General features: G+C 39.9%; 1 protein-coding gene and 1 pseudogene across 3 annotated transcripts in view; both read right to left on the minus strand.

Annotated features, from left to right (window-relative positions):
- Positions 1-3,597: 3,597 nt before the first annotated feature.
- On the minus strand, positions 3,598-4,519 carry LOC143657774 (glyceraldehyde-3-phosphate dehydrogenase pseudogene; annotated as a pseudogene).
- A 19,732-nt stretch (positions 4,520-24,251) lies between these two features.
- Positions 24,252-27,465, minus strand: part of FGGY (FGGY carbohydrate kinase domain containing) — a 515,661-nt gene continuing 512,447 nt past the window's right edge. For 2 of the 3 annotated variants that reach the window (XM_077149482.1, XM_077149492.1), the window contains exon 17: positions 24,252-24,501. Coding sequence is in view for 2 of the 3 variants with exons in the window: in XM_077149492.1 (XP_077005607.1) it covers positions 24,420-24,501 (82 nt within the window). In the remaining variant the exon portion in view is untranslated. The remainder of the gene's footprint in view (positions 24,502-27,465) is intronic. The other variant, XM_077149484.1, reaches the window with a different exon arrangement.

A 27,465-nucleotide genomic window follows, 5' to 3' on the forward strand; every position in this document is an offset into this window, starting at 1 on the left:
GAAAAAAACCCAATAATGTAAATGATAGCAAGAATTAGAACAAAAAATATACTGTTCCACATCCGACTGCATTTTATACATCGGTCTTTGTCAAATACGAGAGCTTGAAAGATAAGACTATGATGCAAACTAGTGATATGGTCAGGTGTAAAGCTCCCTGGGGAAGCATGCCAGCAGAGAAAAACGTATAGGTGGCAGTCGAGGGGAATGACGGAGTTGGGGGTAGGGTGTTTCCACTGGATGGTCCTATATTGCTACATGAAATAAAATGCCCCTCACTTCCCTATTGAAAATGCTTCAGTGACATCCCATTGCACTTGTGACAAAATCTGAAATCCTTACCATTGACTTTAAAACCCCGTTATGATCTGGCCTCTGCCCACTTCTCAAGCATCATCTGAAGTTACACATCTTCTGCATCACTCTGTTCTAGAGGCATGGACCTCTTCCAATCCTTTGAGAGCACTGAGCTCTTCCTACTCTGTGGTACGTCAGATGCTTCTCCTTCTACCTGCAATGCGCTCTCCTTGCCGCTTCACCTGACTCCTATTCAACTAATAGATTCCCACTTAAGAATTCCTTCTGCAGAGAAGACCAACTGACCTCCACCTAACCCCATCTATATTGAATTACATCCCTAATTATTTTTACATAAAATGTGTTTTTATAGCACATATAACAACCTCTTTGTGCATTTATTAAAAATCTCCTTGTGTGCATATACATGACTTAGTATGTATATGCATATATTTCCTAGATCTATTCCCTGAGAGGGAACCACCTCTCACTTGAGCCCTTGCCCTCTCTGTTTTCCTTAATTGGGTATCATATTTTACATCCACTGCTTGCTGCCTCTTGGAATAGTAAGACTTGCCCGACTGTCTTTCCCTTGACCTTTGTTTTGCTTCTGGGACATCATTCTGGTATTTGTCTTTCAGCTTCCCACACCTCCACCACAGTTAATCTCTCTTCCACACCCCTACTTAAGACCTTACCAGGGCCCTCCTTTTATTGCATTTAACTTAAAAATAGGAGACCAACATGAAAGATGAGATGTGAGTGTCGATGGCAAAACTGACAACAATGGAGGGATAAATTAAAGGAAAGAAGGGCTGGAGGCAGGAAAGTTAACCAGAGGCTCTTAGATATCATTAGAATCTGGACTTAGAGTGGAAAAGGTGAAGAGGTACAGGAAATCCAAGAGATTTCATTGAAGAGTGGACAATAATAGTAATATTTAATTATAAGGATGCATTATAGCTTACAGAATACCTAATTCATTCCTTTCAACCCCAATTAGATGGTTATGTAAAGATCCTTCCTGTCTGAGGGACAGAAGCAGTGGCAAGAAGTGTGTTTTGGGGAAGGGGGCTTCAACTTTCCCACAGTTTTCACCAACTTTGAATCTGAACAGTTGACATTTTCTCATTCTTAAAAAGTAAAAATTTTTGCCAAAGCACTTTTAAGACAAGTCTGCTAGCTCTTTGAGTCCCCTAAGTAATTCTTACACAGAAATTCTATATTCTCTGTTGCTGAAAGAAGTAGTTTTTTGGCTATTAAATATTCTTCACCGCACTCAAAATGTATACTTTTATTTTGATGCTAACAACGCATTATTCTGAACAACCAGTGGTCCTGTGCAGCACTCTCAAGTTAAGTCACGATCATCTATGCCTTCTTTAGCACACATGTAAAAATAAGCCCGGCAGTGTTTGCTTCCTCAGAGGTGCCTCTTCGACAAAGAACATTGAAGATGTTTGCCACATACTGTGCAGTTATCTGCTTAACCTGAACAGCAGCCTATTTTTAGCTAAGAATCAAAAAGAAAATGTTCTGAAGTGTGACAAAGGAAAGAGTATGGATTTTGTATTCATGCAGACCTAGCTATTCACTGGCTCTGTGAACACTGATGATTTATTTAACTTCTTTGTGCTTCCGTTTATTCATCTATAAAAATGAGAATAGCATCTCCTTTATAGTGGTTTTGGAGGATTAAATAAGTAATGTATGTAGCATATCTGGCATTTGGTGATTTGTTATTGTTGGTGATGTTGTTTTAGGTACATTTCCTGCAGAATATTCTCTACCCAGTCCGTCCGTAACTCTCATTCCTGCGCCACAGAGCCCCTCCCAGTGAGAGCAGGAGGTTAGAGCTGTACAAGATGCAGTGGTTCTTAATGCCAGCTGCACATTGGAATCACCTGGGGAGATTCTCAACCCTACTGATGCCAGGCCACATTCAAGAACCATTAAGTCAGAATCTCTGGAAGTAGAGCCCAAGCATGGGTAGTTTATAAAAGCTCCCAGGTGACTCTAATTTGCAATGGGCATGAGGATCACTAGGTTAGAGGGGCCACGGGTCTCACAGATGGATCTGACCTTGAATGGCAACTCTTAGGACACTTTGTTCTCACAAAATTTGAGAAGACTCCCTGTTATTCTTCCTCCTTAGAAGGAATATGGATCTTTCCTTTCTCTAAAAAAACAGTCCTTTACAGTATGACGGCACCCCAGATTCAGATGCGGGGTAGGAGGATTTGGCTGATGCATTTGCAGGAATACGACTTGGTGGCTAAAATGTTGCTGAGTTATCTAGTTGCTAAGTACAGAGGAAGCCACGTTCGTGTTTAAGAATGACTCACGGATGTTTTTATATTTGATGTATATATTAATCCATTGTAGTCACTATTTTTTGATGCAAATAATTTTCTTGAATTGGTCAGCAGAAAACCATTCAAGTTGGCTCTAGTGTTATTTTAACATGATCCAATAGAATTTGAGAACTTCCTTGCTCTCAGTTACAAAGAGATATTCCAGACTTCTTGCACATTTCTTGTCCTCAGTATAGTTTCTACAAATAATGTAGATTTTGGGCACTTAGACACTGAAACCTTGACCCTATGCTTGCTAAATTGTATAGGCTTGTCAATGTTTTCAGAGAAAATAGCTAGCATTTTCAGAAAGAAAACATAAATCATGCATGTATACTGAGTTTTTCCATTCAAAGTAAAGGTTATAGGATTTGTCTTATCTTTTATTTTATTTTTGCATCCTTTCTTTTAGGCTAAAATCCTAGATTGCTGAAGACATTAACATAATTATAAATTTGCTTTATGCATTATATCGTCATCTATTTTTCAAAATACTAATGTTAAGATTATTGTGAAGAATAAGATTATTGAATGCAATTGATGCTTTACTTAGGTCCTTAGTATGAGGTATGAACAGATAATAGTATAGTTTTCAAAGCTGAAATAATTATTCTCTTTGTGGTTATGCTACCAATTTGATCCAGATTTAAGCTGAACTGTACTCTTTTTTTTCCCTCTGGGTGCAGTGTTTATTGATGGTGCATGACAAGGTAGGGGTTCTCTGAGCCCCTTCCCTTCTTCAGGAGTCTGGGGTGGAAGCTGTGGAGGGTGGGTGATTCTCAGTGTTGGGGGATCAAATTGGGGCTAGGATTCCCTGGCAGTTGGCTGCCTCTCTCTTCCTCTTATGCTGGGGCTGGGGCTGGTGGTCCAGAGGCTCTTACTCCTTGGAGACCGTGTGGACCATAACGTCCACCACCCTGTTGCTGTAGCCAAATTCATTGTCATACTAGGAAATGAGCTTGACGAAATGGTTGTTGAGGGCAATGCCAACCTCAGCATCAAAAGTGGAACAGTAGGCGTCACTGTTAAAGTCACAAGAGACAACCTGGTCCTTGGTATAGTCCAGCATACCCTTTAGGGGGCCTCTGAGCCTGCTTCACCATCTTCTTGATGTCATCATATTTGGCAGCTTTCTCCAGTCAGCAGGTCAGGTCCATGGTGGATACATTAGAGGTGGGGATGCACAAGACCATGCCAATGAGCTTCTCATTTAGCTCCAGGATGACCTTGCCTGCTGCCTTGGCAGCATTGGTAGATGCAGAAATGATGTTCTGGGCAGTCCCATGGCCACCATGCCACATTTTTCTGGAAGGACCATCCATAGTCTCCTGGGTGGCAGTGATGGCATGGATGGTGGTCATGAGTCCCTCCATGAAGCCAAAGTTGTCACGGCCTGAGTGGGTCAGGCAGTTGGTGGTACAGGAAGCACTGCTGACAATCTTGAGGGAGTTGTCATACTTCTCATGGTTCACACCCATCATAAACATGGGGGCACTGGCCAAAGAGACAGAGATGCTGATTCTCTTGGCACTATTCTTCAAGTGAACCCCAGCCCTCTCCAGGGTCATGAAGACACCAGTGGATTCCATAATATATTCAGTATCAGAATCATCCCATTTTATGTTGGTGGGCTCTTGCTCCTGGAAGATAGTGATGGAATTCCCATTTATGATAAGCTTCCCATTCTCAGCCTTGATGGGGCCATCAAACTGGCCATGGGCAGAGTCATATTAGAGTACGTAGACCACTCAGTTGAAGTCAGTGCAGGGACCATTGATGGCAACAACCTGTCCTTTCCCAGAGTTTATAGTAGCCCTGGTGACCAGGAGCCCCATATGGCCAAATCCATAAATTCTGACTTTCACCATCCTGTCTCAGGGACGTAGCTGGTACTGCAAGAAAAGATGCAGCTGCCTGTCAAGAAGAGAGGAGAGGAGATCCTAGACTGTACTTTTAATAATAGAAAGTGGCCAGATAGGATCTGCTACCTATCAGGAAGGGAAATTTGGCATCACAGAGTTGAGAGTGGAGATTGGAGAAAAAGGAAACCATTTCATGAATGTACCCCACCAAGTTCAGGCTGATTGATAAACCTGGTAAACTAGTAGAAAAAAGAGGCAGAAAATTGATGGAGAATTGAAGGAGAGCTTGGTACAATCAAATGCACCTATCTGCCTTCTGTCTGGAGATAGAAATATAGTATGTTTGCATAGTAATTAAAATTCCAATTTATTACATTACCTTTCTCTCTGCTTTGATGCATTCATTTGTGAAATGAAAAACTGTAATTCCTACAGTGATGTTCCTTATGGGTATGGTTAATATATAGTCCCCTTAAAGTTACTAGAAGGAGGCTTCACCTACACCCTGCTGTTGGAACTACCCTTTATGAGAATGTCAATGACTACACTTAGGGGACTGACATTCAATATTCCCCAAACCACCAATCCGGGTGTCAGAGCAGAAGCTGCACACTAAGGACTACAGGCCAGCTTTTGTAAATACCATTTTTTGGAACACACAGCCACACCTATCATTTACATATTGCCTATGGTTGTTTTTTTGCAAAAGTGGTAGAGCTGAACAGTTGTCATAGAGATTGTATGGCTTGTAAAGCTGAAAATATTTACCACTTGGCACTTTACAGAAAAGTTTGCCAGCACCTGCTTTATAGCGCCACCCTTGTGTCCGAAGTCTAAAATTCCTCACTCTTCCCAAGCCAGGTGAAAGGGCTGAGAGGGAGATCCTCACCCATCTTTTGTGTTTCCCTTTTTTCTTCATGAGGCCTCAGCTTTTTCTTTCCTCTCCTGTGACTATAGGACAACGCCACCAGATGGTTCAAATGGGACATTTTCTATCTGCTATGACTAATATTTTAAGAGACTGTGCTACAGCTCAGAACAAAATATTATTTAATACACGCAGAAGGAGGCTTAGTACCACTTAGCAAGTAGTGACCTTTGACGAGTTACTTGATCTCTCTGAACCTGTTTCTTCATCTACAGATATTTATTTCTAGGACTTTGAAGATGAAGTGACATAATGAAAGTTCTTGGCACATAATTTACATTTGAGAAAGGTGGTTTTTTTTTTATTATTATTGTTGCTATGAATGAGAGTCAGGTAATGGTTGTGAACTTGACCCAGGCTTCTTTATATATATATATATATATATATATATATATATATACAAAACAAAACAACATACAAACATGAACATTCCATACTTGGTGTACAATCAATGGCTCACAATATCATCACACAGTTGTATATTCATCACCATGATCATTTCTTAGAACGTTTGCATCACTCCAGAAAAAGAAATAAAAAAGAAAAAACTCACACAACCATACCCCTACCCCTCCCTCTCACTGACCACTAGTATTTCCATCAATTCAATATATTTTAACCTTTGTTCCCCCTATTTTTTTCTATATCCCTTAACTTTCTTTGATCACTAGTGTTTCAATCTGTTCAATTTATTTTAACATTTGTTCCACCTATTATTTATTTATTCTTAATCCATATTTCTTACTCATCTGTCCATACCGTAGATAAAAAGGAACATCAGACAGGTTTTCACAGTCACACAGTCACATTGCCAAAGCTGTACCATTATACAATCATCTTCAAGAAACATGGCTACCGGAACACAGTTCTACAGTTTCAGGTACTTCCCTCTAGCCTCTCTAATACACCTTAAACTAAAAAGGGAATATCTATGTAATGCATAAGAATAATCTCCAGGATAACCTCTCGACTCATTTTGAAATCTCTCAGCCACTGTCACTTTCTTTTGTCTCATTTCTCTCTTCCCTCTTTTGGTAGAGAAGGTCTTCTCAATCCCTTGATGCTGAGTCCCAGCTCATTTTAGGATTTCTGTCCCATGTTGCAGGGAGGTTTGCACCCCTGGAAGTCATGTCCCATGCAGAGAGGGGGAGGACAGTGAGTTTGCTTGCTGTGTTGGCTGAGAAAGAGAGGCCACATCTGAGCAACAAAAAAGGTTCTCTGGGGGTGACTCTTGGGTCTAATTTTAAGTAGGCTTAGCCCATCTTTTGCAGGGATAAGTTTCACATGAACAAACTCCAAGATTGAGGGCTTGGCCTATTGATTTGGTATTCCCCACTGCTTGTAAGAATATCAGGAATTCTCCAAATGGGGAAGTTGAATTTTCCCCCTTTCTAGCTATTCCCCCAAGGGGACTTTGCAAATACTTCTTTATTCACTGTTCAAATCACTCTGGGATTTATCAGAGCATCACACCAGTGATGCTCTGATAAACCTACAAAATCTCATGCCCTATTCAAGGTTCCATGTACTTATGGTGTTCAATTAACCTGTCCATATAAGTTATATTAGGAAATGCACTAGTCCAAATTAAAATTTTGTACCAAATAAACACTTTTTGCTTTAGAAGTTGAAGTTTTAAAATATGAATGACCATCTATTTTCAACACCCTGCAATGTTAATATTCCTTTGTTCTTCCTCATGCAAAAACATTTTTTAAGTCACTATCATTGACTAGTATATTTAGTCACTATCATTGTACACTCTAGGCATTCCTAGATCATACCATCTGTCTTTATCCTATATCTTCCCTTATGGTTTCATATGTGCCCCTAGCCTCCACCCTCTATCATTCTCACATTCAGCTTCATTCACTGTACTTACATTATTGTGCTACAATCAGGTAGCATTGTGCTATCCATTTCTGAATTTTTACAATCAGTCCTGTTGCACAATCTGTATCCCTTCAGCTCCAATTACCCAATATCTACCCTATTTCCTTCATTCATTAATGTCAGTTTATATCAATGAGACCATACAGTATCTGTCCTTTTGCTTCTGGCTAATCTCACTCAGTATAATGTCCTCAAGGTCCATCCACGATGTTTCATCTTTCATAACTTTATTCTGTCTCACAGCTGTGTAATATTCCATCATATGTATATACCACAGCTTGTTTAGCCACTTGCCTGTTGATGGACATTTGGGCTGTTTCCATCTCTTGGCAATTGTAAATAATGCTGCTATAAACATGGTTTGCAAATGTCCATTCATGTTCCTGCCCTCATGTCCTCGGAGTAGATACCTAGCAATTGTATTGTTGGATCATATGGCAATTTTATACTTAGCTTCCTGAGGAAACGCCAAACTGCCTTCCACAGTGGTTGTACCATTTGATATTACCACCAACAGTGGATAAGTGTGCTTCTTTCTCCACATCCTCTCCAGCACTTGTCATTTTCTGTTTTATTGATAATGGTCATTCTGACCAAGGCTTCTTGAGTGATGTTGGGCAAGTTATTTAACCTTTCTCTGTCTCATTTTCCTCATCTATAAAATAGAGATGATAATAGTATGCAAGGTTGTTGTAAAGATAAAGAGGGATGCACACATACAGTCTGCCTACAGTGAGCACTCACTGAATGGTACCTACTATTACTATCAGTTATTCTTGTTGGTATATGGGCTATGAGTGTCTTGAGACTGAGAATTGTGATAAAAATGGTAGAAGAAACAATAATTTTGAAAACATTGGGTTAAATTTTCTTATAACTGCAAAAAGTTTGTGGGGGGAGTGAAATAATAAGGAAAGATTCAGAAGAGTAACACATTGTTGTTTCATTCCATAGTGACAGTCATAAAGATTTTTTTAACCACTTCCTTACCAGCTCAATCACCTTTATAACAAAGTAAACATTGTATTTATTTCCTGTGGGTTTTATAAGCTCCCAGAAGTTTCCTTTTAAGTCCCTGTACTAAAAAACAGGTGACATCAAGGCCAAATACATGTTCCTGATGTAAATAGCAGGAAGTCTATGAAGTGTTTGTTGTAAAAAGATTAGGATTGAAACATATGCTTCCATACATATAGCACAATATGTTCTCTAGCTCTATATAACACCTGTGTTGAATAGCTAAGCCATATGTTTTGCAAATTATACTTAAAAAATATTATGTAGATGTCAGAAAGAAAAGTGTGCATTTGTACAAAAAATAAACACGTTTGCTGTTCACATGAACTTAACTTTATGGACAATTTTTTCAGATCCTTTTTAATTGAAACAAGGTTTTAATCTTGTAGTAATGCTGAAACTTCTTACAAAACTGTATAGTTTAAAATATCAGAAGTATATTGTCAAAGGATGATACTGAAATTTCTATACAGCATTGTAATTTAAATTAGCACAACTTTAAAGCAATTCACGAGATTTAGTATTAGAAACTCCATGTGTCAAAAAATAGCTAGTTAGTTACATCATCCATTGATATATATTTGGCTTCAAGGAAAGAACTTTTTATTTTTTTAGTCAAAGACCTAATAATATGTTAAAACTGTCCATGTTGTATGTATGTGTTCTTTAGAGTTAGGGTATTTACAGGGAGAGGATGTAAGTGGGCACATGTGAGTCATCCTCGGCCTTCTGTGAGTGACTAGAGAGTTTCTTACCTGGGATGGATAATAAGAAGAAGACTTACAGGTTAGAATAAAGAGGAATACTAAATTTTAAAAGGCCACAAAGAAATTCAATATTGTATTAGTTAATATTTTATACTTGTTCTTCCTTGAGCAGTTTGACCTTTGGTGTTTCCAGATCTAGAATTTAATTGAAAGACTTCCAACAAGATATTTCTAAATGGAAGTTTCTTTTGAGTCCATTTTTTAAAACTTTTTTTATTGTATAGTATAGCATATATACAAAGCAAAGAAAGAAAAAAGCAGTAGTTTTCAAAGCACTCTTCAACAAGTAGTTATAGGACAGATCCCAGAGTTTGTCATGGACTACCACACGATCCTCTCAGATTTTTCCTTCTAGCTCTCCAGAATATAGGAAGCTAGAAGGAATAAATATTTTTTTATCATCACAATTGACTTTTCAAAATTTTTTGTGAAAATAACATATATACAAAAAAGCAATATTTTCAAAGCACAGCACCACAATTTGAACCCAATTTTTTTTTTATTAATTAATGGGAAAAAAAAGAAATTAACATAACATTTAGAAATCATACCATTCTACATATGCAATCAGTAATTCTTAACATCATCACATAGATGCATGATCATCGTTTCTTAGTACATTTGCATCGGTTTAGAGGAACTAGCAACACAACAGAAAAAGATATAGAATGTTAATATAGAGAAAAGAAATAAAAGTAATAATAATAGTAAAAAACAAAACAAAACAAAACAAAACCCTATAGCTCAGATGCAGCTTCATTCAGTGTTTTAACATGATTACTTTACAATTAGGTATTATTGTGCTGTCCATTTTTGAGTTTTTGTATCTAATCCTGTTGCACAGTCTGTATCCCTTCAGCTCCAATTACCCATTATCTCACCCTGTTTCTAACTCCTGCTGGACTGTTACCAATGACATATTCCAAGTTTATTTTCGAATGTCCGTTCACATCAGTGGGACCATACAGTATTTGTCCTTTAGTTTTTGGCTGGACTCACTCAGCATAATGTTCTCTAGGTCCATCCATGTTATTACATGCTTCATAAGTTTATCTTGTCTTAAAGCTGCATAATATTCCATCGTATGTATATACCACAGTTTGTTTAGCCATTCTTCTGTTGATGGACATTTTGGCTGTTTCCATCTCTTTGCAATTGTAAATAACGCTGCTATAAACATTGGTGAGCAAATGTCCGTTTGTGTCTTTGCCCTTAAGTCCTTTGAGTAGATACCTAGCAACGGTATTGCTGGGTCATATGGCAATTCTATATTCAGCTTTTTGAGGAACCACCAAACTGCCTTCCACAGTGGTTGCACCATTTGACATTCCCACCAACAGTGGATAAGTGTGCCTCTTTCTCCGCATCCTCTCCAGCACTTGTCATTTTCTGTTTTGTTGATAATGGCCGTTCTGGTGGGTGTGAGATGATATCTCATTGTGGTTTTGATTTGCATTTCTCTAATGGCCAGGGACATTGAGCATCTCTTCATGTGCCTCTTGGCCATCCGTATTTCCTCTTCTGGTAGGTGTCTGTTCAAGTCTTTTTCCCATTTTGTAATTGGATTGGCTGTCTTTTTGTTGTTGAGTTGAACAATCTCTTTATAAATTCTGGATACTAGACCTTTATCTGATATGTCATTTCCAAATATTATCTCCCATTGTGAAGGCTGTCTTTCTACTTTCTTGATGAAGTTCTTTGATGCACAAAAGTGTTTAATTTTGAGGAGCTCCCATTTATTTATTTCCTTCTTCAGTGCTCTTGCTTTAGGTTTAAGGTCCATAAAACCGCCTCCAGTTGTAAGATTCATAAGATATCTCCCTACATTTTCCTCTAACTGTTTTATGGTCTTAGACCTAATGTTCAGATCTTTGATCCATTTTGAGTTAACTTTTGTATAAGGTGTGAGATATGGGTCTTCTTTCATTCTTTTGCATATGGATATCCAGTTCTCTAGGCACCATTTATTGAAGAGACTGTTCTGTCCCAGGTGAGTTGGCTTGACTGCCTTATCAAAGATCAAATGTCCATAGATGAGAGGGTCTATATCTGAGCACTCTATTCGATTCCATTGGTCGATATATCTATCTTTATGCCAATACCATGCTGTTTTGACCACTGTGGCTTCATAATATGCCTTAAAGTCTGGCAGCGCGAGACCTCCAGCTTCGTTTTTTTTCCTCAAGATGTTTTTAGTAATTCGGGGCAACCTTCCCTTCCAGATAAATTTGCTTATTGGTTTTTCTAATTCTGAAAAATAAGTTGTTGGGATTTTGATTGGTATTGCATTGAATCTGTAAATCAATTTAGGTAGGATTGACATCTTAACTATATTTAGTCTTCCAATCCTTGAACACGGTATGCCCTTCCATCTATTTAGGTCTTCTGTGATTTCTTTTAACAGTGTTTTGTAGTTTTCTTTATATAGGTTTTTTGTCTCTTTAGTTAAATTTATTCCTAGGTATTTTATTCTTTTAGTTGCGATTGTAAATGGGATTCATTTCTTGATTTCCCCCTCAGCTTGTTCATTGCTCATGTATAGAAATGCTACAGATTTTTTAATGTTGATCTTGTAACCTGCTACTTTGCTGTACTCATTTATTAGCTCTAGTAGTTTTGTTGTGGATTTTTCCAGGTTTTCGACGTATAGTATCATATCGTCTGCAAACAGTGATAGTTTTACTTCTTCCTTTCCAATTTTGATGCCTTGTATTTCTTTTTCTTGTCTAATTGCTCTGGCTAGAACCTCCAACACAATGTTGAATAATAGTGGTGATAGTGGACATCCTTGTCTTGTTCCTGATCTTAGGGGGAAAGTTTTCAATTTTTCCCCATTGAGGATGATATTAGCTGTGGGTTTTTCATATATTCCCTCTATCATTTTAAGGAAGTTCCCTTGTATTCCTATCTTTTGAAGTGTTTTCAACAGGAAAGGATGTTGAATCTTGTCAAATGCCTTCTCTGCATCAATTGAGATGATCATGTGATTTTTCTGCTTTGATTTGTTGATATGGTGTATTACATTAATTGATTTTCTTATGTTGAACCATCCTTGCATACCTGGGATGAATCCTACTTGGTCATGATGTATAATTCTTTTAATGTGTTGTTGGATACGATTTGCTAGAATTTTATTGAGGATTTTTGCATCTATATTCATTAGAGAGATTGGTCTGTAGTTTTCTTTTTTTGTAATATCTTTGCCTGGTTTTGGTATGAGGGTGATGTTGGCTTCATAGAATGAATTAGGTAGCTTTCCCTCCACTTCGATTATTTTGAAGAGTTTGAGGAGAGTTGGTACTAATTCTTTCTGGAATGTTTGATAGAATTCACATGTGAAGCCGTCTGGTCCTGGACTTTTCTTTTTAGGGAGCTTTTGAATGAGTAATTCAATCTCTTTACTTGTGATCGGTTTGTTGAGGTCATCTATTTCTTCTTGAGTCAAAGTTGGTTGTTCATGTCTTTCCAGGAACCCGTCCATTTCATCTAAGTTGTTGTATTTATTAGCGTAAAGTTGTTCATAGTATCCTGTTATTACCTCCTTTATTTCTGTGAGGTCAGTAGTTATGTCTCCTGTTCCATTTCTGATCTTATTTATTTGCATCCTCTCTCTTCTTCTTTTTGTCAATCTTGCTAAGGGCCCATCAATCTTGTTGATTTTCTCATAGAACCAACTTCTGGTCTTACTGATTTTCTCTATTGTTTTCATGTTTTCAATTTCATTTATTTCTGCTCTGATCTTTGTTATTTCTTTCCTTTTGCTTGCTTTGGGGTTAGTTTGCTGTTATTTCTCCAGTTCTTCCAAGTGGACAGTTAATTCCTGCATTTTTGCCTTTTCTTCTTTTTTGATATAGGCTTTTAGGGCAATAAATTTCCCTCTTAGCACTGCCTTTGCTGCGTCCCATAGGTTTTGATATGCTGTGTTTTCGTTTTCATTCGCCTCAAGGTATTTACTAATTTCTCTTGCAATTTCTTCTTTGACCCACTCGTTTAAGAGTGTGTTGTTGAGCCTCCACGTATTTGTGAATTTTCTGGCCCTCCGCCTATTATTGATTTCCAACTTCATTCCTTTATGATCCGAGAAAGTGTTGTGTATGATTTCAATCTTTCTGAATTTGTTAAGACTCGCTTTGTGACCCAGCATATGGTCTATCTTTGAGAATGATCCATGGGCACTTGAGAAAAAGGTGTATCCTGCTGTTGTGGGATGTAATGTTCTATAAATGTCTGTTAAGTCTAGCTCATTTATAGTAATATTCAGATTCTCTATTTCTTTATTGATCCTCTGTCTAGATGTTCTGTCCATTGATGAGAGTGGTGAATTGAGGTCTTCAACTATTATGGTATATATGTCTATTTCCCTTTTCAGTGTTTGCAGTGTATTCCTCACGTATTTTGGGGCATTCTGGTTCGGTGCGTAAATATTTATGATTATTACGTCTTCTTGTTTAATTGTTCCTTTTATTAGTATATAGTGTCCTTCTTTGTCTCTTTTAACTGTTTTACATTTGAAGTCTTACCTGTTGGATATTAGTATAGCCACTCCTGCTCTTTTCTGGTTGTTATTTGCATGAAATATCTTTTCCCAACCTTTCACTTTCAACCTATGTTTATCTTTGTGTCTAAGATGTGTTTCCTGTAGACAGCATATAGAAGGATCCTGTTTTTTAATCCATTCTGCCAGTCTATGTCTTTTGATTGGGGGAATTCAGTCCATTAACATTTAGTGTTATTATTGTTTGGATAATATTTTCCTCTACCATTTTGCCTTTTGTATTATATATATCATATCTGATTTTCCTTCTTTCTACACTCTTCTCCACACCTCTCTCTTCTGTCTTTTTGTATCTGACTCTAGTGCTCCCTTTAGTATTTCTTGCAGAGCTGGTGTCTTGGTCACAAATTCTCTCAGTGACTTTTTGTCTGAGAATGTTTTAATTTCTCCCTCATTTTTGAAGGACAATTTTGCTGGATATAGGAGTCTTGGTTGGCAGTTTTTCTCTTTTAGTAATTTAAATATATCATCCCACTGTCTTCTAGCTTCCATGGTTTCTGCTGAGAAATCTACACATAGTCTTATTGGGTTTCCCTTGTATGTGATGGATTGTTTTTCTCTTGCTGCTTTCAAGATCGTCTCTTTCTCTTTGACCTCTGACATTCTAACTAGTGTCTTGGAGAACGCCTATTTGGGTCTAATCTCTTTGGGGTGCGCTGCACTTCTTGAATCTGTAATTTTAGGTCTTTCATAAGAGTTGGGAAATTTTCAGTGATAATTTCTTCCATTAGTTTTTCTCCTCCTTTTCCCTTCTCTTCTCCTTCTGGGACACCCACAACACGTATATTTGTGTGGTTCATATTGTCCTTGAGTTCCCTGATACCCTGTTCAAATTTTTCCATTCTTTTCCTGATAGTTTCTGTTTCTTTTTGGAATTCAGATGTTCCATCCTCCAAATCACTAATTCTATCTTCTGTCTCTTTAAATCTATCATTGTATGTATCCATTGTTTTTTCCATCTTTTCTACTTTATCCTTCACTTCCATAAGCTCTGTGATTTGTTTTTTCAGTTTTTCTGTTTCTTCTTTTTGTTCAGCCCATGTCTTCTTCATGTCCTCCCTCAATTTATCGATTTCGTTTTTGAAGAGGTTTTCCATTTCTGTTTGTATATTCAGCATTAGTTGTTTCAGCTCCTGTATCTCATTTGAACTATTGGTCTGTTCCCTTGACTGGGCCATATTTTCAATTTTCTGAGCGTGATCCGTTATCCTCTGTTGGCGTCTGGGCATTTAGTCAGACTTCCCTGGGTGTTGGACCCAACAGGCTGAAAGATTTTTTGTGAAATCTCTGGGTTCTGTTTTTCTTATCCTGCCCAGTAGGTGGTGCTCGTGGCACACGTTTGTCTGCGGGTTCCACCAGCAAAAGGTGCTGTGGGTCCTTTAACCTTGGAAAACTCTCGCCATGGGGGAGGTTCGCCAGCTGAAGTGGCTTGGAAGAGTGCCAGCCGGCCCGGGGGTCCGAACGCGGGGAGGGTCGCCAGCCGCCGCAGCCCGGGAGAGCGCCCGATTGAATTTCCTAGTCGGCCCGGAGCCCCAAGTGTGGCGGGAGAGCGTTAGCCACCGCGGCCCGGGAGAGTGCACTGTTCCTAGCTGGACCGGGGAGTCACGTGTTTGGAAGGGAACCCCCCGGTCACCGTTCTCCGCGGTCTGGGGATTTCCGACCCAACTCTCTCAGTTGTTCCGGGAGGCCTCGCGTGGTGGGGGCGCCAGCCGCCGCGGCCCGAGGGGACCGCCTGCCCAATTCTGCCAGCTGGCCTGGGAAGGAGGAAGGGAGGGACTCCGGCCGCTTGCCGTCCCGCCCGGGAAAGCCCGCACCCCTCGGCGATCTCACCGGAGCTGGTTCTCCCAGTCAGCCGTTCCAGGATGGGGTACGCCATCCCTTTGATCTCCGTCGTGGCTCTGGGAGCTGCTCTGTATCATCTCCACTCCCCCAGTAGCTGTTCTGAAGGAGGAAAGGTGAGGGTGGCAAGGCTGTCGAGGACGGTCGTGGAGGAGCTGGTGAAGGCGGCAGAGGGCACGGTGGTGGTTGGAGAGCCGCCGGAGCAGGAGGAGAAAGGGAAGGATAAGATGGCGGATGGAGCACCGGAGCAGGAGGGGAAAGAGAAGGATAAGATGGTGGATGGAGCGCTGGAGCAGGAGCGGAAAGAGAAGGGCAAGATGGCGGCAGGAGTGCCGCCGGTGGAGAAGGGGGAAGAGGAGGGCTGGCTGGCTGGCGGCGGGAGCGCCGCCCGTGGAGAAAGAGGGAGAGGAGGGTTGGCTGGCTGGCGGCGGGAGCGCCGCCTGCGGAGAAACTGAGCCCATTTTTAATGACTACTTTAGACACTGATAATTAGGAACATTCATTTGAAAGACAATAACCGATAAAGTAGTGAAAAGCATTTTGTTTCTGTAATTAGGTAAAACAACCAAATTTCATGCATAATAGCCATTACTTTGTTGAAGAAACCACCTATTTATACATAATATGAAAGAGAACATCTGCACAACTCAGGCCAAAGTATTATAAACTCTTGGTTAATCAGAGTCCAAATCACTGCAGTGGTTCTACATGACTCCAGGAAAATGCTTTGTACAAAAGGCTCCTTGATAGAGTAAGTTTGGGCGACTCTTCACAATTTCTCTAGGAGATTCTCAATGCACATAAGTGTATTAAAAAATATTCTAAGATATTCTACAATACTAAAACTTGTTTAGCATAGTGTTTCCTTAACTTACTTCATTATGGCTCTTTCTTCAAATAAACCTATTGCCTATACAAAAGCCATTGCTTCATCTCCTTTGCTTAGTAGAACCATGAGTTCACTGGATCAGAAATAAGCCTAGTGCCAGGGAATACACCATGAGTTCTCTAACCCAGCTTTGGCAATTCCATTCTTTCTGACAGTGATTGGCCTCATGGCCGGCCTGATGCAGAGTCTGGCCAATGAGACCACAGGAGAAGTCTGCTAGGAGGTTCCTCCTTCATAAACGAGGGCCACAGGGAGAGATAGCCATATTCTGCTTTGGAAGATATTATGTGAAAATAAGACGTCTCCAGAGGTAGTAACTATTTTGCAATCAGGAAGTGACAAACCTGAAGTCCAAAATCAGCAGACTGAGGCTGGGAGAATGGGATGATGAAAAGGGGTTGGATCTTTGATGAGATTGTTGAATCCACAAGTTAACTCAAGGACTGCCTATTTTTACATTTCTTGTTGAGGAAATAACAAACATTATATAAGTCACAGTAGGAGGGGTTATTATTATTTGTAACTAAACACCATCCCGATTGAAAAACACATTCTTGGGAAACTCTGGAATAGAGTAAGATGGTGTCCTATTTACTTTGAGTGTGAGACTTCCATACATGCAAGTGGGGAAAAGAAGTAAATGGGATTGCTCATGTCTAGGACTGGAGGCATTAACTTAGCTACAGGTCTTGCCCCAAGCAAGGCTGAGCCAGATGTTCTGATCATGGCATATTTAGTCTCAATATGGGTCAGTGTGGATCTAATAGCATCTTATGAAGTGTATCAGTTAGGACAGGATAGGTCATGCTGGTGCAAGAAATAATCTTGACATGAATTTGTTTCTCTTTCATGCTACTTGTTCACTGGGGGTTGGTTGGGGGCTCTACACTGAATCCTCCTCATTCTGGAAGCCAGGCATACTGACAAAGACTTGATCCAGAAGCAATAAGCATTACAGAGTAGTCACAAGACCCCACCCAACCACAAGGGGTATGTGTGTGTGTGTGTGTGTGTGTGTGAGAGAGAGAGAGAGAGAGAGAGAGAGAGAGGGGCAGTGAAATCCTATCACATGTTGTAGCACAGGAAACACTCAGGAAACAGCTTTAATAATCAGTCCTCTCAGAGTGATAGCAATAGCAGTTTCTAGTCAGAAAGTCTGCTTAAGTCCCTTAGATTCTCTCTAGAAGGCCTTTCTGGGCTAAAGCAAGGCCTGGGTTGGTGGCTAGAGAATTGCAAGGAACTGGATCTGGCTACTGGGAGAGAGAGCTGGTAAGAGCTAATCAAAGTTCCATCCAGCAGAGTAAATATTTAAGCAGGACTCTGGTCCTAGCAGGGAAACTGGAGTGCAAATTGACACTTTGTGCCAGTTTTGGTCTGTTGAGCACAGATAGATAAACCTTTTCCATATGGTTTTAACTGAGATAGGGCTTTTTTGGGTCAAGTGGAATGGGAGAGATGATTTATAAGTCAGAGTAGCAGGAAGGAGAATTTCACATATGGTTGGAGGAGAGCCAAGGTTCCACCTAGGAAGCCAGTTTCAAAAGCTAAATTGGAAGGGACCAGTGGGGCCAAACATGAGTAAGTAAGTGAGACCTGGGCCTAGGAGGACTACAAGTAGAATGAAATGTAATGTGATGTATGGCCTTTGACAAATGGCTTAGGGAATAGTGCGGGGAACCATGTGAGAGCACTCAACATTAATCTTTCCTTGTGCCTTGCAAAAGGATAGTGTGGCAATTTAAAGGTGTTGAGCCAGACTGGACAAGCATATTTGTATTTTAAGGGAAAAGGCTGCGACATGGTAAGGCTCTAGGTGCTCAGGGATCACCACCCCTGGAGCCCCCCAAACTGGGTTAAGGACAGAAAGACAAATTCTAAACCCACTGGCTGGGGAAGGGTTGGGGCTGGCCTGAACTCGATGTACACTGCTTGTCTCCGGCAGTGGTTACCTAAGAGAGATAGTAGAGCTGAGCCTGCAGACAGAAGCCTTTGGTACCTGCAGTTTAGCAGAGCTGAGACAGTTAGGGCAGACCATTTCAGCTTCAGTCATTTCAAGATGAGCCTTCCCAGACAGATTTAGGTTATTGACATCCTTTGCCTGCCTGCAGTACTTCCTAACTTGTGGTACTCATTGGGCCCAAGATTGCTGTGGTGGTTAGTTCTCTTTCTATATACATGCCTTCTCTCCTCATCCTGATGCTGTTTCCTTAATGCATCCACAGGAACATTCCAGCACTCTTGACACAGTAGGAACAATATATTGGGTGTTATTGATAGAACAGAGAGGTTTTACCTGGAGAAATTGGATATAAAGTTTTCCAACTTGACCAGAAGCAATTCATTCAGAAATTTTATAATGAAAATATGGATTGGTTGAGGAGGGAAAGACTGATCTTTCTTGAATTTTTACTTTAAGTCAGACACTGTACTAGGCACTTCACACCTGCACACATCATACCGTTTAATACTCAGATCAGCAATAAGGTAGATTTTCTTAATTCCACCTTATAGGTAAGAAATGAAGACCAATAGGTTAACTGACTCACATAAGTTCACATACTGTGTAGAGTAAAAAGCAGTAAAGCTGGGTGGTGCAATGGTGGCTCAGTGGCAGGATTCTCGCCTGCCATGCTGGAAACCCGGGTTCGATTCCCGGAGCCTGCCCATGCCAATAAATAAATAAATAAATAAATAACATGAAAGAGTAGTAAAGCTGCCATTTGAAGGCAGGACTCAGTGACTCCATGGCCCTAGGCTTTCTCACTTTACCACTCTGCTTGCTGACAGAAATAATACAGTGCTTCTATTGACCAGTATGAGAAACGGCCTCCTAGATTAGATGTTTATGCATCATGTTAAAGAGTGGAACTGCAGAGAGAGCAATTAGCAAACTAATGAATGAGCCATCTTCAGTTGCACAAATAAGCTAATTGAATTTACTGAGGAAGAAGTAAGTGAGGGGTCCTGTCCTGCCTCCTCCCCATTCTAGCTACATCATCTTGGGTAGCACTGAAACTCATGAATTGTGGTTTTTGTATTGTAAAATGGAATCCCACTGCTTGCAGACTTACCTCACCAATTTATTGTGAGAAGCAGCTGAGAAATGTATGTGCAATCAATATGGAAGCTGTAAAGAAATATTCAAATTTGAGATACTATTATTGATTTTTGCCTAAATACCAGACATTAGTGAATAAAACATTGTGCATTTCAAATATGTATTAAAATGGTACAGAAGGGAGTCTGGCTCACCATAGATTTTAATAATGAAACACTTCTAAGGCACGACTTAAGCAAATAAAAATTGGGTCTTTAGAAACATTTATGCTAGTATATAGTTTTAAATGATTTTCTGTCCATAATGGAAATTGATAATAAAATTAATAAGTGAATTAATGGTAAACTGAAAAGCTTGAATTTCTTAGCAGGAATCTTTTTATTTAAGTTACTTTTGTCTTATACAATTTTATAAAATTGTCAGATATGTATAAAGTACATTTATAAAATGTACTTTTTAAAGTTTTCCCTCTAGAAATCATAAAAGAAAATGTTTTGTGTTCAAGACCCCCTCCTATTACTGTCAATAGCAGTTAAGTGCATTTATGCAGACACAAGACAGCACAAAGATTCTTCTGTAATTCATCAGAAGTTCCATCTTTTGTGTAATTACATTACACAGCTCTACTCAGTCATTAATTTCTTGTTTGGCAACAACATCCTTCATGTAAAATCCTTTGATGGTAGTTATTTGTAACTATACCCTTGAATTCTGAAAGCATGTGCACTTCAGCCCTGATGAACAATGGGCATTTCTGGAATATGCACAATTGGTTTCCCATCAAGTATCATGCAGGAAATGGTAGAAACACTGAAAATTCACAAAAAGTTTCTGAGCTTGACCTAAAACCAAAAAGAAGGTGTGTGTGTGTGCGTAATAAAAAACTGAAAGCAAGTGACTAGGTATAAGGCATGATTTTTTTTAACCCTTAATAACCAAGTTACACTTTAGACAGTCCCTTAAATTAAGGCACATTAACACATATTGTAGACAGTTTGACCCAGAAGTGTGGGACCTTTGAGATATTTTTAGTTTTGCCATTCATCTCTGTACAGATAAGTCATTCATTCATTCACTCATTCATTCATTCATTTAATCTATTTGTTCACGGAGTATCTGTTAGATGTGAGAAATTTTCTAGGTGCAGAGAACACAAGGCCTTAAATCAGTGTGTGCCCTCTAAGCACTCCTGGGCCTGCAGCAGGGACACAATGAAGTAAACTTGAATAACTTGATTATCATCAGACCTGGAAGAAATAGCAGATCACATTAACATTAAAACCCAAATGTCCAGCTTGTTACCCTCATCTTGTTTGAGGAGGCTGAGGGACCTCCTCAAACCAGGGTTTCTAGTATTTTTACTGCTCTCCTGGGAGCTTTTATGTCCTTATTCCTCTACCCTACAATTCAAATTGCACCAACACAGACCATTTTCCTGATAGAAAGACCAACTTCCCAGTCAGAGCCTCCCTAAGAGGGGACCGTGCCTTCTAGATGCTTCATTCAGATACCAACAAGCTCTGGAATTGGGTCCTGTACTTTATTATATCTCTGTAAAGTGTCACACCATTCTATCATCTTTGTCTTTAGTTTCCCACTATCTCCCCTGGCTTTTGTTCTCTTTGGCTCTTCTGAAAGCCACATTTATCTTCTTCACATTTGGGAAGTATTTTTGGTCAAATACAGAACCTGGAATCTGTTTCTTGGCAAAATGATTTGCTAAGCAAGGCTGACTTCAAGTTGAAAGAAAAGTGTTCAGGAGGCAACAAAACAAAACAAAAATCCCACAAATCACTCTAGTTACACTGTAATTCTTATTCATAAAGGCTAAATATACCTATACTTTATATGCAGGCATTAAATAAAACCTCCTCTCCCAGTATAAGAAGGTGAGTGTTAGAGTCATTAAAAATGTATTGTCAGGCTACACTTAGCTAAAGAAATCCATATAGACATTTATACTTCCTTGTATGGTAGGAATCAGAATGATTTTTCTTAGAAATTAACTTCCTGGCCAGGTAGCATTAAGAGATCACTGTAGAAACAAAATTTGTGAAGTGTCTATTATCTGCAAGGCATTGTGCTTGGGTCTTGACACACAGTTCTTTCATTGGATCCTCGAGGTAGGTAGCAGGTTTATCCCATTGATGGAAGGGGGAGGTGGACTCTTGGAGGTTAAGTACTTTGCCCAAGTCTTCTCATCTCTTCTCTATGTCTCTGGCTGCTCCACACTACTGAGTGAGATGCCAGAAGAATCCTAGGGCCAGGGCTCCCTTGCTTCATCTTGAAGTGGTATCCTTTTTCATAAGGCAGTGGGGCTGCAGGGTCAGTCTGGTTTGGATAGGAGTTGACTGTGGGAATGAAAAGCATTCTGGGCTGCTCACCCACAGCATAAGCACTAAAATTGTAGAGCAGGTGGTGGGGAGAGATTTCTCTCCAGCTTTACAAGGGGGTGATAACCAAAGCTTTGCACCCAGGCAGGTCTGGATTCAAATCCTGTCTCTACCACTATCAGAGTGATTCTGGGTGAACTGTTTATCTTTTTTGAGTCTCAACTGGAAAGTGAGTATAATGCCCCCTCTTTCACAGTGCTGTTGGAAGGACTGGAGAGAATATACAGGAAGGACTTGGTAATTACTCTTTCTTCTACCTCTTTCTTTCCTAGGCACGCATGTACTGCATTCACCACTGCTTTATACAAACAGGTCCAGGCCTGCCCCAATTTCTGAGTCAGTACGGATCAGCTTTAGCAGCTTAAGCCTCTTTAGTCCTAACATCTTGCCTAGCTCCTACTGTATCCGACTCCTCCCTGAGCTGCTAAATCCAACCCCACAAACCTCTCTCATTTCCATCCCAAGCCCTGGCTGGAGTCCAGCTCTACAGAAACTGGGTTTCATCCTGCTGGTTTGGACACCCAGACCCACCTTCACCTGGGTGATCCAAAAGATCTCTATATCCTCTAGATACTGTAAAATGCTATTGTAGAGCTGGCCTTTGTAACTAGGTGTGGTCATCCTACTCATTACTGATTTGTTGTTATTATTGCGAGCATCTGTTAGGTGCCAGCCCCTGGAACAAGACAGACATGGTCCAGGCAATTGAGCTAACAGCTTCACACTCAATCCTCATTATAGTCCTAGTAAGTAGGTACTATTAATATCTTCATTTCAAAAATAAGGAAATGGGGCTAAGTATCACAGCCAATTACAGGTAAAGCCAGGCTAGCAAGCTAAGCCAGAACTCACAGCCATTACACCATATTGCTTTTCAGCCCAAATGCTGACCCTCCACCCTTGCCTCCTTTTCTAAGTGTTTGAAGCACTCCATGGCAGAAGATGCTTTCTTTTACTGCAGCAACTCTCACAAGGCACTGAGAGAGATTTTAACTTGTCTGTGTTTCTCATTAGAATGTGAGCTCCCTGAAGGGCAGGGACTGTTTATTTATTCCTGTACCCCAGTCCTGGTATAGAAAATGTACCCCACAAGATGTTTGTTGACTGAATTATACTGGCCTTTTCTTTTCTACCTGCTGACTTACATTGCTGTAGTCCCAGCATGCCCTCTATCCAAACTCATCTGAGCTATGACAGCTCTAGAATCATCATTCGCAGCTACCTCTGGGTCTGAAATAGTGTGTGAATGTGTGTGTACGTGTGTGATATATGACTGTGTTTGTGTGTGTCTGCATGTATGTGTGGTATCACCTAAAGCAACTATAATTTTCAGACACTTGTTTGCATTAAAAACTTTTAGTTGTCATGTTTCTTTAATCTGAAAACTTTCCATAGGCTTTGTCTTCTTGACATATACATGTTGAGGACTGCAGTCCATTAAAAAAATAGAATTCTCCATATTTTGCATTTGTGTAATGTTTCTTTATGATTAGATTCAGTTTATGCATTCTCAGCCACTGTACTCCATAAGTGAAGCAATCTCCTTCTCAGGCTGTCACATCTGGAGGCACATGATGTCCATTTGCCCACCTGAAGTCAATTTTGATCACCAAGTTGAGATGTTATCCTATTTCTTTCCTATATAGTTTTTTTCTTCTTGTAACTAATAAGCAACCCATAGGGAGACATTTTAAGATGATGTACATGTCTTATTCCTCATCAAAATTCTCCCTGGATTTACTAACGATTCCTGCCTGAACCTATCTTTAATATGATGGTTGCAAAATAATGATTCTATAATTAAATGCAATATTTGATCCTAGACTGGATCCTATACTGGAGAGGAAAAATGCCATAATGATTGTATTAATTGACAAAATGGAATATGAATTGCCGATTCAGTAAAAGTGTTATGTAAAATTAGACCTACTGAAACTTACTCTCAAATGTCTCAGAAAAAAATGTACATGTACACAGATACATGTGTATATATATATATGTGTGCGTATATGTATATATACACATATAAAAAGACAGAGAATGTACATATGATAAAGCAAATGAAGTGAAATATTAAAAGGTAAGTACTAGGGGTAAAAGGTACGTATATGGGTGTTCTTTGTATTATTCCTATTCTTGGAAGTTTTCTGTAAGTTTGAAACTACTTGCAAATGAAAGTTACTAACATGCTTTAGCCATCGATAGAGTAAACATTAGATGACCTACTAAAGCAACATAAGTCTTTCATTTAGTGGCTGGTAGAGTTCAATGAACAAGTTTCCCCCAGATTGGATATCCCAAAAGATCTAGCCCCATTTAAGGTGCTATGACTCAATGCAGAACTTCTGATACCATGATGGCATCTGTGTGTCAACTGCCAACTAATAATGGTGATATTTTGAAATGGAAAACTCTAGTTCTGGTTGTACATGTCTCAGTTTTCTTTATTAAAAGATGATAAAGAAATGATAATGTGGGTCCTAAAGGGTTTTGCATATAAAATGAAATGACAGAGGTCCCTGATGCAATGACTCACAACCTTCCAGTGTCAGCACCTACAGGCCTGTTCAATCCCCTTTCATGATCGCTGCATACTCCTTCTGATGCTCCACCAGCTTCAGGAATACTTGATATTTCCTATCATAATATCTGGGGGAAGAAAAAATTATATTGAATTATCTCAAGATAAAACTGTTATGCAGCTTCCTCTTGAATTTAGATGAACAGAAAAACATCTGTTATGGTTTTGCTAATACCTCCCACTCTTTGAGTGCTTACAACCTAAGTAATGGATCAGCATGTTTCATACCCAATATCTCTAACTACTTGAGATATTATTATCTCCATTTTAGAGATAAGGACATATGCTCAGAAGAGACGCTTCTAAAGCAGTATAGCTAAAAATTGGCAAGCCGGAATTCAAACTCAGACCTGTCTGACTTCAAAGCCTGCAGTGTAACGTATTGAAAAGCCCAGACTTACCCAGCCTTTCATCCCCAGCTTCAATAAATATTTCATGTATGACTGGCCCCAGGTTTGGTGGCTGATGTAAACCACAGCCTGAAACTTACTGAACATTTTAATCACTCTTTTGCTGATTCCACACCTAGATTTCCTTTGAGACTGCCTTACCCAGGAGTAAAACCCCCTGGAAATGTGACTAATACTGTTCCTGAAGCTGTGCCCTGCCTTTCAGACATCTCATACTGGACCTTCCTTTCCTGTACACTCTCACGGACTCTTCGGGTGAGACATGTCAGTACTGGTGTTGACCATGAATCATATGGCAGAGCAGCTGGAGCTGCTTTTGCACCAGAATCCTGGAAAGAATAAAAGCAGCTAAGATAAATTTTACTTGAAGACTTGAAAATTTGTCCTTACAGTTCTTGGATGTGGGGGAACTGACATCCAAGGGGTGAGGGTTGATGAAGCCACTTGAGCATGTCTTGGTAGATTCTGGGCTCCTCTGAAAAGGAGTCCCCATAAGGGAGCTTTAGCACAAGCCTGTGAATTGGAGAAGGGCTGGAAGAACAACTGTGAATACATACAGGACTTCTAGTGGTAACATGCAGAACTAAATTGGTTCTCCCAATATTTCCACCCTAAGCACTCTGGTAGCTCAAGAGCTGTGATAGGGCCGAATCAGGGGTTAGAAGGAGGATTCTGAAGCCTGGTTTGAATCTCAGCGCTGTCAGTTACTAGCTATATGACCATGGGTATATATGTTACCTTATATGTGCCTATGTTAGCTCACCTGAATACAGTGATAATAATAGGACACATCTCAATTGAGCTTTTGTGTAAATAAAATGAGATAATATAAGAAAAGTATGTAGAGCTATTGGCAGTTGTTACTTTTTAAATAATTCATGCTCCAGTATTATCCTCAATCTGACTAAAGGTAGGTTCTACTAAAACCCACTCTATAAAGGTCCAGATTTGTTAATCCCATAGAATGATTTTGGGGACAGTAATCTTTTCCTTGTAATAGCACTCTATGACCATTACAATTCTTTTATTATATGAGATGGAGCCTGACTTTGGAATCTCAAAACTGCTAGAAGGGAGCTAAGGTCAGTACCCTCAGCTTATACTTGAATATTTCTAATTTTAAAATCAGTAACTTTGTAGCATCTTTTTTCTTCGGTTGCCTTCTTTATATAGTAGGAAAAACCCGGTTTTGCAGATAAGAGCCATGGCTGAATTTGGGCAATATATTTAAATGGTTTGAGCCTCAGTTTCCTTGCTGTAAGAGGGATGATATTAGAATTCATGTCACAGAGAGGCTGTAAATTTTAGACAAGAAAATTAACATGAAATACTCTGTGAGCTGTCAAGTGCTTACAAATGTGAACTAATGCTCTTATGTCCTTATCTAATTCTGGAACATTAAGTGATGGATGGACTGTAGTCTTCCCTTTTTATATATAGGAAGCTGAGGCAGTTTTAAGTGACTGGTCTAAGGCCACAGATAAATTCTGTCTGGTCATAACGCTGAGATTGGGGGATCCTCCTAAAATCTTATTCAACATAGTCAGCTAGCTTATGTTCTCTGTGAGATTGGATTTTTTTTTTTTTTTTTTGATATTGGCTTTTTAAATCAGCTGAATCCCCTGTCTTCTGAATTCTCCCTCGGTCAGTTCCTTTCGTGTGGCACAGGCCTCTATTTGAGGCAAATGAGGAGACTGGCTCTCTTTCTACTTGTGCATCTTAGGGCTGGCCTGCAGATGGAGCTACAGCACTGTGGGTGCCTCCTTCAGGGGCCTGCTCCCTTCTGACAGCAAGAATCCAAGGATTATATTCAAAAGGAATATTTTGGGTTTACTGGAAGAACTTAAAAACAGACTTCCCTCAAAAGTCTTGGGCGGGTCAGGGCAGAGATGGAGGAGGATCATCTGTTTCAAATTTCAAGAGAGAGTGATGACCCAGACACCCTGGGGAAGAGAAAGAGGAGCAGAAGCTCAGGGCCCCCGCCACGGTGGGGAGTGCTCCGATCCCTCAGTGCTGCGGCGCTGAGCCACCCCAGAGGGTCCACAGCCAGCTCCGTTTGGAGATGAAGAAGAAAGGGGAAGGGAATTGGATTGCTTTTCCCATGGACATTTCCAAGTTTGTCACATACCCACTTAACGGGAGGTGGATTGTTTTATTTAGGAACTCAGCAGACACTGGAAGAGCCTGAGATGAAGCAGGCTCTCCCAGATCGACGTTCTTACTGGGAGTATGATGTGCACTGAATAATATTTCTCTCTCTAATCCAGTGCCTGACAGGGTGTTAGACAGTGTTTGGAAATCGACTGACACGTAACTGTTCAGACGCAGTTTTTGTTGAATATGAAGTGCTTAAAAACCTTACTGCATTTAATCCTATTCTAGAAATACTAACTTGGATGTGCATGCTACCTTGTGTTTTTTAGATGTGTTAGTGTGCTGGTTTGAAATTATTATGTACCCCAGAAAGGCCATGTTCTTTTAATCCTGATCCAGTGTTGTGGGGACAGATCTATTGTTGGGTGGGGCCTTTTAATTGGGTTGTTTCCATGGAGATATGACTCATCCAATTGTGGGTGGGACTTTTTGATTAGAAGGAGATATGACCCCACCCATTCAAGGTGG

The sequence above is a fragment of the Tamandua tetradactyla genome, chromosome 2, assembly GCF_023851605.1.
Source record: "Tamandua tetradactyla isolate mTamTet1 chromosome 2, mTamTet1.pri, whole genome shotgun sequence".
NCBI lineage: Eukaryota > Metazoa > Chordata > Mammalia > Pilosa > Myrmecophagidae > Tamandua > Tamandua tetradactyla.